This window comes from Vicugna pacos, chromosome 10 (genome assembly GCF_048564905.1).
Source record: "Vicugna pacos chromosome 10, VicPac4, whole genome shotgun sequence".
Taxonomy (NCBI): domain Eukaryota; kingdom Metazoa; phylum Chordata; class Mammalia; order Artiodactyla; family Camelidae; genus Vicugna; species Vicugna pacos.
The window spans coordinates 36,018,400-36,035,499 of NC_132996.1; the positions used below are offsets into that span (position 1 = coordinate 36,018,400).

At 43.1% G+C, this 17,100-nt stretch overlaps 2 protein-coding genes across 9 annotated transcripts in view; one reads left to right on the plus strand and one right to left on the minus strand.

The window, feature by feature from the left end:
- Positions 1-11,845, plus strand: part of BMAL1 (basic helix-loop-helix ARNT like 1) — a 98,151-nt gene extending 86,306 nt beyond the window's left edge. For all 5 annotated transcript variants that reach the window (XM_072969531.1, XM_072969535.1, XM_072969533.1 and 2 more), the window contains 6 exons: positions 918-1,068; positions 1,871-1,959; positions 3,442-3,550; positions 6,335-6,428; positions 10,357-10,459; positions 11,180-11,845. In XM_072969531.1, the coding sequence (XP_072825632.1) occupies positions 918-1,068; positions 1,871-1,959; positions 3,442-3,550; positions 6,335-6,428; positions 10,357-10,459; positions 11,180-11,340 (707 nt within the window). In that variant the 3' untranslated portion in view covers positions 11,341-11,845. The remainder of the gene's footprint in view (positions 1-917; positions 1,069-1,870; positions 1,960-3,441; positions 3,551-6,334; positions 6,429-10,356; positions 10,460-11,179) is intronic.
- An 825-nt stretch (positions 11,846-12,670) lies between these two features.
- BTBD10 (BTB domain containing 10) overlaps positions 12,671-17,100 on the minus strand; it is a 67,384-nt gene continuing 62,954 nt past the window's right edge. For all 4 annotated transcript variants that reach the window (XM_015238609.3, XM_006203548.4, XM_072969536.1 and 1 more), the window contains 2 exons: positions 16,933-17,043; positions 12,671-13,784 (listed from right to left, as the gene is read on the minus strand). In XM_015238609.3, the coding sequence (XP_015094095.1) occupies positions 13,474-13,784; positions 16,933-17,043 (422 nt within the window). In that variant the 3' untranslated portion in view covers positions 12,671-13,473. The remainder of the gene's footprint in view (positions 13,785-16,932; positions 17,044-17,100) is intronic.

A 17,100-nucleotide genomic window follows, 5' to 3' on the forward strand; every position in this document is an offset into this window, starting at 1 on the left:
AGAGGCTCCTTTCTGCCACCTCTATTGCCAAGACCCTGGTTCAGCCTCTGAACCTACCTGATAATTGTGATGGACCCCTCACAGGCCTCCCTGTTCCCTTCTGCTCCCAGTCCATCCTCCATCCTTCACAGTTATCCCATTTATGCTCCGATAGATTGAGCCTGATCATGTCACATCATGCTTAAAACCTTCTGCCTTTATACTGAAGTCCAAACACCTTTAGCAGGTGTCTAAGACCTTCCGTCTCCTGGCCCCGCCCCACCTCCCCATCCCTGCCTGCAGAGGTCTTGTGCTGCAGCCACACTGACCATCTCACCGTTGCCTGCTCCACCAGGCCCTGCTACTCCCCGGGCAGTGCTAGTTCTTCCTTCCCTCCTTTTGGCAAACTGACACTCATCCCTCAAGGCTCTGATCTCCTCTGCATAGCTGTCCCTCATTCCTCTCCTGAGGGCAGGAGGCCTATTCTGTCTCCTCTTTTGTCTCCAGTGCCTGGCACATGAAAGATGCTTGTCACATGAAAGAATGAGGTTTCCATGGGTGTGTGACCTCTCTGAATCCGGAAGTCCTAAAAATGCTGGGCTGCCCTCAGGCTTCGTGACAGGAAAATAACATGGGCCCTGTGGACAGTGCTTCCTCACTGTTGGGAGTTCACCTCATAGCTGATTCTAGTTAGATATCTAGAGCGCACTCAGTTATTCCTCGGGGCCTTTCATTCCCTCTGAACAACAGTGACAGATGCACAACTGAATTGGAAGGCTCCGAGTCAGACGCTCAGAAACAGCCTGTTCTCTGAAGTGCCAGCTCCCGGGGCTTATTAAAGAGTGATGACGTGTGCACCTGCACACACTTAGGGTTTGGTGAGTTTAATACGTTGGTCTGAGGAAATAACGATGTTCATGGTTTCTTTCTATTTTCAGTTTTACAGACAAGAGAAAAGATTACAACTAATTGTTATAAGTTTAAAATCAAAGATGGTTCTTTCATCACACTACGGAGTCGGTGGTTCAGTTTCATGAACCCTTGGACCAAGGAAGTAGAATATATTGTCTCCACCAACACTGTTGTTTTGTAAGTGTTCTTCCATATCAGAAGCCCCCTTGCTTAAAAGAGAAATGCCTTGGGCTCCTTACTTGGGAAAGGGGGTACAGGCAACAGCCAGTTTCACATCCTTTACTGCCGTCTTGCTAATACCCAGTGAAGCCTCAGGACTGGCAGAAGCCAAAAGATATGTTCACAAATGAAAAGCTTCAATACTCATGACACTCAGGCCCCCGGCTGGTGGACTTGCTCCAGGAGACAGCACCATTTCCTTCCCGATAAAGCAGTCAGCCTTTGAATTCTGCCAGCCGGGCCACCCACTGGCACCGCTGTGGAGGGGGGGCTGGATAGCCCACGAAAGGCACAGCAGCCACACTGGCCTTGGCGGCCAGAATGTCCCCTCCAAGGCTGCCACCTGCGGGGTGAGCCAGGAAGGGAAGGACCTCCTCTTTGGCCTGCTCCCCTCATCTCCTTCCCCATTTTCTCACCTCAACCTGTAGTTAGAGCTGACTGAGGGGCCGGAGCTGGGTGCACCGCAGGCTGGCAGGAGAGGAAGCCTGGCGACAGAGGCAGGGGCTGCCGCGGTCACCACCTCTGCCGGCCTGTGTCCCATGTGGATTAGGAAGGCCCAGGCAGGCAGTGAGGCCAAAGGCCGGCATGCTGTCTGTCGTGTTATCAGACAGCAAGGAGCCCTACTGAGCCACTCAGACAGACACTTCATTTTCTGGCCCGTCCAGGTCCAGAGTGGACACTGGACACCGTGGCCGAGGTGAAAGGTGCACAGTTCTGAGCAGTCCTGACTCACGTTTCCTTGTTGCTGGGATGTTCACAGAGCCAACGTCCTGGAAGGCGGGGACCCAACCTTCCCGCAGCTCACAGCATCCCCCCACAGCATGGACAGCATGCTGCCCTCTGGAGAAGGTAACTATGTGCTGCCAGGGCACCCGGGGCTTGGCCGTGAGAAGCTGCTTGTGGCCAGCACACCCTACCCCCCAGTGTTCAGGGTCCCTGGCCACCATATTCTGTGCAACAAGGGCGGCCTCGCAAGGATGATCACTCAGGATGTTATCATCTCACTTTCTCTGTTGAGCCTGGAAGGCCGGGAACTCATCTTTGCCTTCCCTGAGGTTGCCTGGACCCTGGAAGCCCTTGAAATGGCCAACTCCTTGCTCCTCTTGTGCTTTCGTCCCTCTGTGTTGCCCAGTGGCTGTGCTGTGACATGCTCTCTGGTGACAGTCACTGGCTCCTGTGGTGGGAGGAGGGGGTCTGCTGGTCCCTGAGGGTGTGCCATGCCTGGGGAGGGGGGCTCTCGGAACTGCCTCTGCTTGCATGGCTTCAGTCCACAGCTCTCTCCATCGATGAAGCCTATATCCAGTTTCTCTCCAGAGCCACCCGGGGTCCCAAAGGCAGCTAAAATTCAGCAGATCCAAATCGGTTCTCTGCACTCCCTCCATCTGGTTGGTTAAGCCAGAAACTGTTTCTCCTGCTCATCTCCCACTACATCTAAACACGAAATCCAGCCCCTTCTCTCTCTCAGACCTCTCTGTCACGGCTGTTGCTACTTAACCCTCCTTATCTGTTGCCTGGATTACCGCAGATAACCTCCTACCCCTAGTCTCACTCTCGCGCTCTCAGCCCCCATTCTCCACTATAGTTCATTCTCCACTCAGTGAACTTCTTAATAACCCAAATCTAAGTCAGTGTTTTCTGGGTCAAGTCCTTTCATGCTCCTTATCCTCTGCGGATACTATTTAAATCTGTTAGTGTGGCATCCAAGGCCCTTCATGGTCTGATTGTACCTGCCTCTCTTTTCATCTGTCACTCCCTCCTCATCGGTCATGATAAATTTCTTGGAGTGCTCTCCCCACTTGCCCTGCCTCAGTGCTCTTGCAACCATTGGTTACAGTGCCTGTAATGCTTTCCCCTCTTTATCTCTCTGCCAACCTAATTTATACTCCTCTCTCAAGATTCAGTTCAGAGTTGAGCTCTTCCAGGAAGTTGCACCTGGCCCTGGAGAAGCTGGGTGCCTCGTGCTGACCCATCAAACTTATCACCCTTTGCTCCAGCCATTGTTTATCTTGTGTGTCTCCACATTAGATTGTGAGCTCCCTGAAAGCAGGGGTGCTGACTTATCTCTGTGACCCTTGCATGCAGCAGAGTGGTCTTCAGTAAATGTATGTTGAGTGCATGAGGAATTACAGGCTTTATATTAACCTCTGATCCTGGAAGGAAACTTGGCTTTTTCCTGCTGGAATGCCTTTTCCTAACAAGCTATGGCTCTAATGTCCCTCAAGGCACAACCCAGAGTTGAACTTCAAGAGGATCATGGGATGAATTGGTTTTAACATAGTAGTATTTCTTCCTCGGTTTTCCCTTTCCCACTCTCAGATTCCTTTGTTGCAGGTGGCCCAAAGAGGACCCACCCCACTGTTCCAGGGATTCCAGGGGGAACCAGGGCTGGGGCAGGAAAAATAGGTCGAATGATTGCTGAGGAAATCATGGAAATCCACAGGCAAGTAACACCTTCTCCTTGTTCCCTTAAACCAGTGTTCTCAACCCCAGGGCATTTTGCCTCCCAGGGGATGTTTTGTTGACGTCTGGAGAAAATTTCTGGTTGTCACAACTGAGTGTGAGGTTGCTGCTAAATATCCAGTGGATATCCAGGAATGCTGCTCGCTAAACATTCCACAGTACACAGGACAGCCTCCCTCACCCCCCATCCCTAACAAAGAATTTTCCAGTCTCAAATGTCAATAGTGTTGAGACTGAGAAGTTCTGCCTTTAAATAAAAAAGCTAAACCCAAACAGGCCAGAGCTATAGGGTACTCTTTGGGAGGCTCAGCTTTCTTGTTACTTTGTACGTGACACAAGGAGCTTCCCAGTGAGGATGGATGAACATAACATTACAGGGTGGCAGGAGTGGAGCCAGGAATTGGTGTCATCTGGGCATTAATAGAGAACATTAGCTGCTTCTAATCAAAAAGCTGCCTAGGGCTAGTAGGAGAGACCAGGCTTATCAGCTAGTAATAGAAGCCCCCTTGGGTGGGACTTCTTTCCCATATGAAAGAAAAGCAGCTCTGAAGCAGTTTACTTGACTTTGAGTCCTGGGCCTCTGCTTAGGGGATTCATTTAATTTCCTGGTCTCTGTTGATTTAAGCCATAAAAGGGAGGCAATGTCTAGCTCCCCCAGATTGCTCTAGGATTGAGAGAGAACTCAGGGAAGTTCCTAGAACAGACACTGACATACAGTGAGTGCCCAAAAATTATGAATTAAATCTAAGGCTTTAAGAGCAGTCATTGAGAGGGAAGCAGTTATTATAAGTCCATTTGAATTTGGAGAATGGAGAAGGGTGGTAATGAGGTCCTTAGGAATGCAAACTTAATGGAACATAATCATGGGAAAAGGAAAAATTACTATTCTCTGCTGCCACTGAATTGATTCTCTCAGGGGAATCGGAGGCTGGCCTTTTGTAGTTGGCCACAGAGGGGCTCTTATCCCGGTGGGTAGCACAGTTCTGTTCCAACCCTACAGTAACGACAGATGTGGCTGCTTGAGTCTACTTCAGGAAGGAGCGGTGGGGGTAGTGTGCCGAGATAATCTGGTGATCAGCCACTGCGCCCTGTGCTTTGCTTGAGGCCATCCATGCACAGTGTAAAACAGTCCTTGAAAACTCAGACCTTATAAATCTTTGAGAAGACTATTTTCTTTGTGATAATAGAAAATAAGGGAGAGTGCATGGGCTGAAGCAAGCAAGAGAGGAAGGGTTTGAGGTTGGCCTTAGTTGGGATTTGTGATGAACATGGGTGTTCCTTCGTTCTTGAAGACAGGCACACGCTGGAGTGGGCATGTGAGTGGCATATTCAGGGTAAAAAAGCAAGTTACCTAACTGGGCAGCCTCTTTGGAGGAAGGAGCCAAAGCACTGTGATGGGAGATTGCTAAGAATCCTAGGAAATGATGCTGAGCAGTTTAGACTGGAAGAAAACTGTAAGACCCCTTTCATTGTAGGATGCTAAGCAGGTGACCCAAGCGTTGTGGAAGTTGGAGTAGGAAGAGATGAAGGTGAGCATGCTTAATAACCCAGGAATGAGGCCCATCCTACAGTGATGATAGTGTCCAAAAGAGAAGTCAGTAATTTAAGGACTAGGTATTGGAGATGAAATAAGTCGTGATGAGAAGGCAATTCCAAGATAAGGGAACCTGGGGAAATAGTGGTTTCATCGATGTAGGTAGGGAAAGGTGGGAGGCATTAGCAATTTTTTCAATAAGCAGTTAGTAGTCCTTCGTGTGGGTGAAGAATGCCTGGTATATAGTTGTATTTTGCCTTTGAGAAGCTTATGATCCAGGGGAGAGAGAAATTTTGTTTATTCACAAATTTATAGGGGTAGGCAGTATAGGCCAAAAGCCAAGAGACTGCTGGGTAGTGGAGGGGTCCCTGGGAGACCAGAAGGTGCATTCATCCATGTAGGTGCTAAGCCTGGTGGTCGTCACACAGCTGCCACCCAACTCTCACCAAACTCTCGCTGCAGTGCCAGGTCATGGCTTCCTTTCCTGAGGTCCCTCAGCCTGACAAGAGTTGATGTGGATTTCCAGTTCTAAGTCTCTCCCTCTGTAAAACCAATTATGCTGAGAAATAAGAGCTGAGAAGGGCTTGGACCCATTTTTCATCACCTGTTGCCTTAGAAGGTGGTGACGATGAAGACTGCCCCTGCCGGGTGTGGATGAGCCGCCCCAGCAGCCCCCATCCCCGAGTATTCACGAGCTAAACAGTGTGTGTAGGGTAGTGAGTGAATCACTTGCTGGGGATTCTAGGTCGTGGTATCAAACATATAGGTTGAACTTCTAAAGTCCCACCAACTCTAAGATCTGGATTCAGTGAGGAAATAAAACTGTCTACTTACTTGAAATACATAACCTGAAATCAAAATCCTAATCTGAGGGTTTTGTTAGTGAGACGCTTGACTGTAGGATCTGCATTCTAGATCAGGTGCCTCCAGGATAAATCCAGCTTCTCACCTGTTTTTGTGAATAGTTTTACTGGAACACAGCTAGATCCACTTATGTGCACACTGTCCATTGCTGCTTTCAGGCCACAAAGGCAGAGTCCAGCAGTTGTGACAGGGACCACACGGCCTACAGAGCCTCAAGTGGTTACCATCTGGCCCTTTACAGATGAAGTTTGCCAGTCCCTTGTCTAGGTCTTCATCCTTCTTTTCACCCCACCCCTCAACAAAACCATACACACTCCCCTGAGAAAAAGGAAAGGCAATGTAACTAACTCCTCTTTTCTCTGACAGGATAAGAGGGTCATCGCCTTCCAGCTGTGGCTCCAGCCCACTGAACATCACAAGTACACCTCCCCCTGATGCCTCTTCTCCAGGAGGCAAGAAGGTAGGGCTGATGACTTAGACTAAGGCCCTTCTTCATCTAGAGAGCTCTTGCCCAAGTTCTGAAGTGTTGGAAGTGGGCGTGTATCACTGTAATTCTCCTTGAAGTAAACGCACCTGTGTTAGGCTAGGTGCAAGGCACACCAGTGACTTCCTTTAAGGACGGATTTATTCCACGTGAGTGGGGGAGGGCAGAAAGGGATCATTCTAAGGCTTGGGGAGCTATCAGTCCATCGCATGGAGAGAGGAATTCAAGAGCTCCCACGTGGGAAGGATTAGTGAGTACCTTACATAGGAAAGTATCTAGTTGTCTGCAAGGAGTTTCTAAGGGAGAAAATATCACTAATGCCTAATCCAGGCCCTGGAAACAATACCACCAGCAGTGCTTTGGAAAGCAAGTCATGCTTTTGCAGCTGCAGAATACTTGGGGATCTACTGCCTGGGGCTTCCTGTCATGTGACAGCATTGGGTGCAAGTAGCTTATCAGTGGTTAGCCCTCATGAAGAATTGGCCAGAAGACTACACTATAAATAGGCTTAGAAACCAATAATCTGTTTTCACCTTTGCCAGAGAATTTACAAATCTAGGCCCCTGTTAACTGTAAACCCCAATTCTATTTATAGTGCCTGATGTTAATGTAGGTTAGGATGACCCAAGGGCCAGAATCTTGGGACATACTCTTCCTTCCCCATCTCCCAAAAGATACGTACAGAGAAAGAATGTTAGTAATTTACATAGATCGGACTTCTAGGGCACACATTATGCCAAAAGGAGGACATGGGTTTTCAAAACGGGGCTCCTCAGAGGCTTAGGTTACCAGGGGCTGTGGCACTGCCAGGTGGGATGGGGCGGGGCAGCTGATCAGAAGGATACGGTCAGGACTCCTGCTTCTACCAGGGCAGCTTTTCTTCTTTATACTATTATGAATCTTCTATAAAAGTTTTTACTTGAAGAAAGGTTTTACTCCTCCAGGAAAAGGTTTGAAAGCCAATAAATTAATGGAAAACAGGCCTAGGTTCGAAGCCTAGGTTTGCCATGTGCTAACTATGTGGCTCTATACACTTTTTAAGACCTAAGTTTCTATATAAATAATGGGGCTAGTATCTTTGCACGTAAGTCCTATTATGAGATAATATACGTGAAAGTGTCTGGCCTTTGATAATGACTCAGAATGTAGCATCAACAGATGAAGTCTGGGCTAGGGCCACCCCTCAGCCTGCCTGCAGGCTGTGCTCTGTTACACCGCTAGGCCCTTCCTCCATATTGGATCCACCATCTCCTTAGAGTGGTCTCCCCTTCTCTGTGTCTCAGTTCAGCTTTAGGCACTTGACTTTTCTGGTTATTACCAAGAATCCCACTACTCTTGGAAGGTTATCACTCCAGTACAGTGCTTAAATATTACTCAGGGAACTTTCATAAATCTCTCACCTTATCCTCACAACCTCGTAAGTGACAGGGTTCAGGCTACCAAGTGTTACATCATTAGTCCAGAATTTAATAAGCATGGCCCCAACTAAATTCAGGTCTCTTGACTTCTGATTCTTTTCCCACCAACCACCAGAGATTTAAAAGTGTACTCTACATCACAAAGCCCCAAGTATTTTTGAGGCACATAGGGAAAATTTTTCTTTCTTTGGGCTTATGAAAATGGGTCTGAGAGGAAATTCTGAATGTAATCTGAGTTGTCAGCAGCAGAACTTACAAGGACACCTAAACAAGGTAGAGTTAAAAAGCACAGCATTAAAAGTGTATCATCCAAGCCTCCAACCCTTCCTAGTTAGTCATTTTCAAATTTGGCAGGTCCAGAAATGAGCCATCTAGCCTGTCAGTTGTTTTAATTAGGGTAAAGCTAAAAAGGCGAGGCTCAGTGAGCCTTAGAATCCAGAAGAGTCTGGACATCCACAGGCACCAAGGCAGGTTCAGATAAAGCAGCAGTTCCCTAAACGTCACCTGTGGTCTTTTGGCGCGGGGGTGGGGTGTGGGGGGCTCTTTTCAGGAGTCTGCATGGTCAAAACTATTTTCATCATAATGCTAAAACATTTTCTTCTTACTGCGTTGATATGTGAACTGACAGTACAAAATCAGTGTTGGGTAAAACTGCTGGTGCTTCTGTAAAAATCAGGGCAGTGGCACCAAACTGTACTGGTAGTCACTGTACTTCATTCACCACACACTAAAAAAAAAATTTTAAGCCAGTCTCATTTAAGAATGTCCTTATTAAAGCAGTAAAATCATTTTTATAAAATCTTTGAGTAAATCTTTTTAATACTGTTACAAAATGGCAGTATGCTTAAAGCACTTGTGCTGAATGAAGAATGGTTGTCTCAAGAAAAAGCACTCGTGTGACTATTTAAGTTGTAAGCTGAACCAACTGCCTTTTTCACAGGACACCATTTTTACTATTGCAAACTGGTTTTTCAGACGGGTATTTAGCATACATTTTCTTTGAAAATGAATGAAACTGCAACTTAAAGGAAAAGAGCTGACAGTGATAAAATTTTAGCTTTCAAACAAAAATTAGAATTTTTAGAAAACTTATATCTGCTCCTTTGACTCAACTGCTTCTCAAAACATAAAAGATATTTCTGATATAGGTAATATTAACAATGGTGATGTTTTTATGTTGTCTGATGAAATGTGTCAACATTTGGAAGCTCTATTTAACTCAGTGAACCAGTATTTTCCAAATAACCGATGTAAGAGTTCAAAATCATGCAAAGGTGAAAGATCCACCCCAAGTGCCTAGATGTACCAATGGATTTTTAACGTGACACAGTACCAAACTTTCATTGATAACAATTTTAAATTCCTCATTGCAGCTAATCTTTAAGAAATTTCCACTTGCTGAGTTTTGATGGAGAATCAAAGAATATGATGATTTGAAAGGCTATTAATACACAATCCTTTTCCAACTGCCTATCTGTGAGGCCAGAGCTCCTTCATAAATGTACTTCAGACAACATATCAAAACAGACAGAAGAAGCAAATGAGAATCCAATTAAATTCTATTAAGCCATACATCTGATTTGCAAAAAATGTAAAATGATGACACGTCTAACTTTTCCTTTTGGGGGAAATTGGTTATTTTTTCATTAAAATGCCATTCATATTAACATGTAATAAGTTTGATTTTTAAAATGTATTAGTTTTAACTTCAATTATAGTAAATATTGATAAAAATAGCCTACATAAAGTTCTTTGGAGTCCTCAACTTTTATTTAGAGTGTAGTCTTTCTGATAGTCTTGTAAAAAAAAAAAATTGGACTGGGGAGATAAAGTTGTAGTGCCATCTACTGGCAAGGCCTGAAATCGAAGCTGCCATCAAACTATTTCCTCTCCTACAACGAGATACTTCTCAAAAGGTGCTTTTTCTGTGAGGCTCAGCCAGGGGGCGGCAGCTGGGGGCACACAGAAATAGAGTAACACTACTTCTCTGCAGCCTCTCTTACAACTTAAACCACTGGTTACTGAAGTCAGCACCTGTGGTATCTAGTGATGAGGTTTACTTCTACATTAGTGACTTCAGAGCTATTGTCTCTTCAGTTTAACAACCCTTTATTTCTTCTTCGGCAACATTTGTTGGTGTAAGAAGTTTAACTCTCTTACATGGGACCTGCCCAGCTGGGCTCACTGAGGCTTAGTCTTTGGCTCTAAAGAAATGTGAACAGCATGATCTAAGGTAATGAATGCTCTACGGATTCTATTCAGCCTTTAAATTGCCTATGTGGGCTGAATCGAATAAAGAGAAGAATTAAGGGGAGAGGTATTTTTCCTTACTGTGACCATCTCTTACGTGACATCATCCTAAAGGAAACTGAAGCCATTTGAAGCTTTTTCTCCTCACCTTCCTCTTTTCAACACACCTCATTTTCTTGGTGGCACTGCAAGTAATACTGAAACTGATGATGTGAAAACGTCACTTTTGTTGGCAGATTTTAAATGGAGGGACTCCAGACATTCCTTCCAGTGGCCTACTACCAGGGCAGGCTCAGGAGAACCCAGGTTATCCATATTCTGATAGCTCTTCTATTCTTGGTAAGTAGCTTTGTTATTCATTTCCATTGCAATGACCTTGCAAAAAACATTTGACAAAGTCAATTTTAAGAACTGAATGTACAAAACAAGCTAGTTCTAGGTAAACTTGATGAGAACAAAGTAAAGGTATAAAATTTGTTTAAATCTTTACTTCAAAGTTGTGTTTAATGGTTGGGTTCTGGTGGGGGTCCATGTTTGTCCCAGGAACTCAGGAGGCTACAGCCGCCTCGACACAGGCTTTCTCCCAGCGTGTGGAACATAATTTCTTCAGAGGGAGGGCTAATGGAGATTCAGAGATGATGCCTAAAAGGGGGCTCAATAAGCATTTCAGAGGGTATGCCAAGTCATAAAGCGATAAGGAGTCTGCGTCTCCGATCCTACCCATCTTTTTCTCTCTAGAAGTTTGCCCTCGACTCTCTACCTTCCTATTATTTCTTTTTTCTGTAACTCCCTCCTTATAACTGGTTATATCATAAGATGAGGTCAACTAAAATACTTTCAATCTTTACTGAATTTTAAGTACTTTGTTTCTAAAAAGTTCGTTCTTCCCTCTGAAAAATACCAAAGTTAAAAAATGTACATGGCAATGCAGCCCACAAAGCAGCCTCCCTCATCCTGCTCGCCCTACTGTTAAATATAACTTAAGTGTGCTTCGGAATTGCTTACTAAACTTAAAACATGCTTCGGTATCATCAGACCAGTCTTTATCTCCTCCCACAGGCGAGAACCCTCACATAGGCATAGACATGATAGACAACGATCAAGGCTCAAGCAGTCCCAGCAACGACGAGGCAGCAATGGCTGTCATAATGAGCCTCCTGGAAGCAGATGCTGGGCTGGGTGGCCCTGTTGACTTTAGCGACTTGCCGTGGCCGCTGTAAACACTATGTGTTGCTTTGGCAACAGCTACAGTATCAAAGTGCATCACTGATGGAGTTTTACAGTCTGTGAAGCTTACTGGACAAGGAGAGAACAGCTTTTATGTACTGTCTTCATAAAAGCCATCTCAGAGCCATTGATACAAGTCAATCTTACATGTGTAACTTCAGACAAAGTGGAACGAAGCCTGCTCCAGTGTTTCCTCGTCATCGATTGTTGGGCTAGCTGTGGATAGCTTGCATTAATTGTATATTTTGGATTCTGTTTGTGTTGAATTTTTTAATCATTGTGCACAGAAGCATCATTGGTAGCTTTTATATGCAAATGGTCATTTCAGATGTATGGTGTTTTTACACTACAAAGAAGTCCCCCATGTGGATATTTCTTATACTAATTGTATCATAAAGCCGTTTATTCTTCCTTGTAAGAATCCTTTACTATAAATATGGGTTAAAGTATAATGTATTAGTTAAATATTTTTAATAAATGTTTCCCTTGTTCTATAAATACTGTTCACATTTCAAATGATTAGGGAAAAAAACCCTACAGGAAAATGCATCATCGATTTTTTCCCATGGTGGGTATTTATGGATGATCCACACCAAAAACACGGGCAGTGCTTTTCTGGCCTTCATAACAATTCTAGGACTTACATAATCTCCCTGTTACTAGTTTAGCTGTATTGTAAACATAGTTAATCCCCAAATTGTTGCAAATTTTAATTTATATGAGCATAAACATATTCTCACACACAACATGCTTACACACATACTTCGGATCCTCTGAAATGACAAACTCAAAGATTAAACAGAACACATCGGCTTCTCTACTACACCTCCTCTCTGAACTACTACCTTGTATGGCTTCAAACATTAAGTGACCCCAGATCCAAAGCACCCAAATACTTCCGATTCCTTCTTGAACTGGGCCACAGGATACTAAAAAAAAAAAAAAAAAAGAAAAAAAAGAAAAGAAAAAAGTACTTGCATGAATAATTTGCTAAGCAGAATATATAGCACAGTACAATGGAAAAAGCAGTGAACCACTGCCAAGAATTTGCCTCTGAAACTTAAGGCTACTACAGGACCTGGTAAAGGTATTTCACCCTCCATATCAAGGTGGACTAGAAAATGTTCTTTTCAGCTCTAACAATATTTTGGATTTATAGTATATTTTATAATTAGTAGGGAATACAAGTGCCTCATCCCACATATACCAAATTGGAGTTCCTTGAGCTACTATCTGCATTCTAGTTATGATATCAATAAGACAGGAAATCTGCTAATTATGAAACTGAAAATCTGCTCAAGATGGTTATAAATATCAGAAACATTAAAACAATGGAATTTTATTTTGATGAAAAACTTGAGTTTACAATCATTTAGTAAATGAAGAGCAAACAGTTCATTTTCCTATCTCATAACTCTTAAGAAAAAAATTATTAGTAAATAAATAATCTGTGAACAGATTAAGGGTAAGGCAGACTGGATAATAAACCACCTCTGATGTTCACACTCCCTGCATGTGACTCACTTGGAAAGAGTGAAAAGGGCACTGGAGATAACTGAAAAGATGTGGGCATTGAATTTCATCCTAATCATTCAAATAAGCCCAATGATAAACTCATTTTTCGCTCATCATGGGCAGCAGAAAACACACTTTACTGAAGGAATACTCTGACAGAAGCACTTAATTATACTGTGCATCACAACTATAAAAATGGCTTGAATAATTCCATTTAACCACCATTTATAAAGTGCAACTATATAATATTCTACACTTTATCTGGGGTGTGATAAATATCAACCTAGACTGAAAGTACCCCAGCTGCCAATTTCCACCACGCCTGAAAAGATCTAGATGTGTGAAAAAGGACTGTCCCCCATACAAAGAACCAATTTCACAAACCTACTGGTAAACAAATACATTTATATAACTGGAACTTCAAGATGCTAGAGTTGTACTCATTTAAAAAACCATTCAGCTACCTTTGGTCTTTAAAAAGCCTACACTGCAATATCCTAAACATTGTTATGTGCATCTCACAATGAAGAGAGTGGCCTTGCAGTGCAGAATGAGGAGAGTGCAACGTCACTGTGAAGAGTAGCATGCTATGGTTTCAAGGAACGTCAGCATCACAGCATTGGATTCTGTGCGTCAGGATCGAGGTCGTTGTTGCCAGAAGGGGGATGGATAGGGAGAATATCCAGCTCATCCACTTGTGGAGTTGGGTGCATGACCACCAGCTGATCCTGGGGAATGTCTGCGGCAGCTGCTGCAAGGTTGGTGATAGATTTACTCTTCACACACTGAAAGTCTACATGTCGACTCTTTCCTTCTTCCTTCTCCCAAGACATTCGAATAAAGGGTCTTTGGACATAGTTGTAAATCACTTCTGGGCGGCCCCCAGGCCTTTTCTTTACTTTTTCTTTGTAGGTAGGATAACCTAAAGGAGAGAAAGGCTTTAAAGACTGAGGATACTCACACACACACACATGGACATGCACAGGGTCCCCACATTTCTTACACAGCTTAACCTAAAGAGGCCTTTTGTACTGCAGTTCCTGAACAAACTAAAGAACGGAAACCAATATTCTACCCCTTTAGTCATCAGTTCAACAACAAGAAACTGAAATCCTACTGATGTAATTCACAAAATCTTCCACCATCCATCAACCACCAGAAAGACATTCCTAAAGTAAGAGCATGGAGGGGCTGGGGCCCGAATACAATGGTACGTAGCACACCGCGGGTGCCAGTCCTATCCTTACCAACCCTGAACAGGATTATCTGGCCTCAAGGCCTGCAATTTACCACATTAGCCTTCTATTTTCATTAAACCTAAATCTGATCTTTATTTCGTTCTGAGTGTTTATCTTTCTTTTTTTGTTGTTAAATGACAAGCAGCTTTAGAGCTCAATAGCTTCACTGGTTCCAGGTACTTCTGCACCTAGGTTAGCAAAGCAAATATTTTAACCCCATACCATCTTAATGTTACTACTCTCAACGACCAAGCAGTTCATTCAGATTGGCAATTCCTAAGCAGCTGTGGACAAAAAAAAATGTTGCCTGTCTTTTCAGTAAACAACAAATGCTGCCTGCCACGAAGGCGTCCTGCAGGCCCCTTCTTCCCCGCCCTGCCCTACAGTGCACCCTGAAGGGAATTTAGGATGGAGAAAAACAGGATTCTGGCCCAAGACAGCTGAGATGCATATCAAGGGAATAATTTCAATGAGCCCAGATTTCTGTATCTTCTCAAATAGAGAAGCACTAAAATCATTAACTTGAGATGTCTTTTTTTTGTGATTAGCAGTAATCTTTTGATGTTCAACTACATTTTTTTTCAGCAAAAATTCATACATATATACTGGCTCCTCCCCTACCTCTTTGGAATAGTTTCTCAGAACTGAGAGGCTGTTGTATCCTGTGCTATAATCCTCAGTAAGGTCACTAAATAAAACATAATCCTCAACTTTTAGGCTGTAGGGTTTTTTTTGTCATCGTCCTCCCTCCAGTTGACCTAGCTTTCCCTGATTATATAGCTTCCTCCTCTTGGATCATAATCACTATAAAGTAACAACCGGTAAGGACTATCCTAGTTTTGGAAAAATTTTCACTCATTTACCAGTAAGCCAATTTCTCTAAAGACATACTTTCTTTAGAAGCTATCACAAGTTCCTTCTTTCCTTCCTACTAGTAAGAATTGCTAGTTCAGACCAAAGACTGGCAAACATTTTCTGTAAAGGGCCAGATGGTAAATATTTCAGATTTGTGGGCCATATGGTCTCTGACACACCTACTCAATTATGCCACTGTAAAGTGAAATCAGCCACAGACAATACATAAATTAGCTTGTCTATGTTCCAATAAAACTTTATTTATAAAAAAAACAAACAAACAGGTAATGGGTTGGACTTGGCCCATGGGCCACAGTTAGAATCAGAAAAAAATTGGCCTCACATAATAGGGACTCGATTAAGGATTCCTGCACAGGAGGATGTATGTAGGCATCACTGGTAGCCAGTGTAGCCATCTGTGGAGTGTGCACATATGTGGTTGAGGTGGGGCTGGGTGGTGTGGGGCCCGCAGGAGCAAGCAGGACTAAATACCTTCTAAAGACCTTGTGTAGAATACCTTCTTTGTTTCACACTTCCACTCAATTCCCATCTGAAGGGCAGCACCAGAGATCAGAAAAGCTTCCACTTCTACTCCCTTGTCCTTAATTGCTCTTTGGCTACTAGAAAGTCTAAAATTCCCATCTCACTATATTCCAATCTGTCCTCCACACAGAATCACCACTTTTACACAAGTGTAATCATATTACATCCTTGCTTAAAAACTACCAATGGTTTCCTCATGCTTAAAGGGGAAGGTCTATACTCCTTAGCACAGAACATGAGGCTTTTTTACAATCTAGTTCCAACCCACTTGTCATCAGGCTTCAGATCAAATGTCTGCTTCTTAGAAAGGCCATCCCTGTCCTCCCAATCTAGAGTCACTCTCTCCAGTTGCCTTCTCCTTAGTGCTGAAATCAAACAGCTAAATCCCATCGACAGAAGAGGACACACACTGGTAAAGCTTATGTGTCAGCAACTATTTTTTTTAAGCCCCGAGTTTCCTCCCCTTACTATAAAGTCCCTATTTCTGGTCATCCTTCCCTGTATGTCTCAGCAGCCCATTATTGTGATCTCCAACAGCTCATCTGGTCATTGATCGACACCATTATCTTCATTTTCACCATCATGAATACATACTGAGAAATTACTATGTGCCAGGTCCTATCTTAAGTGTTTTTCATGTATGAATTCATTCTATCCTCATAATAACCCTATAAAGTACTTATCAATGCTCCCATTTTAGATGACAAAACTGAGAGAGAGACATTAAGTGCCTTGGCCAAGGTCATACAGCTATTAACTCACAGGATTTGAACACAAGTAATCTGGCTCCAGAACCTTTACTCTTTACACTATGCTATGAAATGCCAAGATATTTTGTTTTTAGTAAGGACACTTTAAAATAAAAGAAGCATCTGACATGACATCTGGAAAAATTCATTTAAATCATAAAGTAAAAAGCAATCTAAAAATGTATGCATTTAAGTAAGATGGAATACATTTGCAATTCAATTTAAGTTGAAAATAAGCTAACCATCATACCTTAAGACACCAGTAAGCTACTAGTACTGCTTTTATATGAATGTTCAGAAAGTACTAGCTTTTAGTTCTGTTGGGCTTTGAGGAGCTCCAACAATCACTAGAGACAAAGAGCCCTGCCAATATGGGAACGTACACACGTTCATGCCAAACACACTATATGGACTTCTAAAAAACGCATTAGGTCGAACTATGGTGGAAAAGACATTCACATTCTATATTGCTAGGGAATCTAATCGAATAAATAATAATTTCTAATAGCCTTCTATTTATCTTCTCAGATAAAGGAAGCCTATTTTTGTCATTTATGTCTACTGCATAAGCATTTAATATCATTTGTCTGAGTTTTTCTCTGAGTATTCAAACTATATTCCAACTGGAACTGTAGAACTTATTTTTCCAAAAGAAAATTAATAGAGAGTAGTGAAAATGTCTTACCTTCTATTCCCAGTCTAATCTTCTTAAGACCCCTCTCCTTCAAAACTGATTTGGCCACATCTCTGTTTTCAATGTACTTGAAAAATCTATATAATTTTGTGCTATAAATAACTGGAAACAAAGAGACAAAAATATTTTCTTATTAAAATCAAAGTACTTGGAAATGAT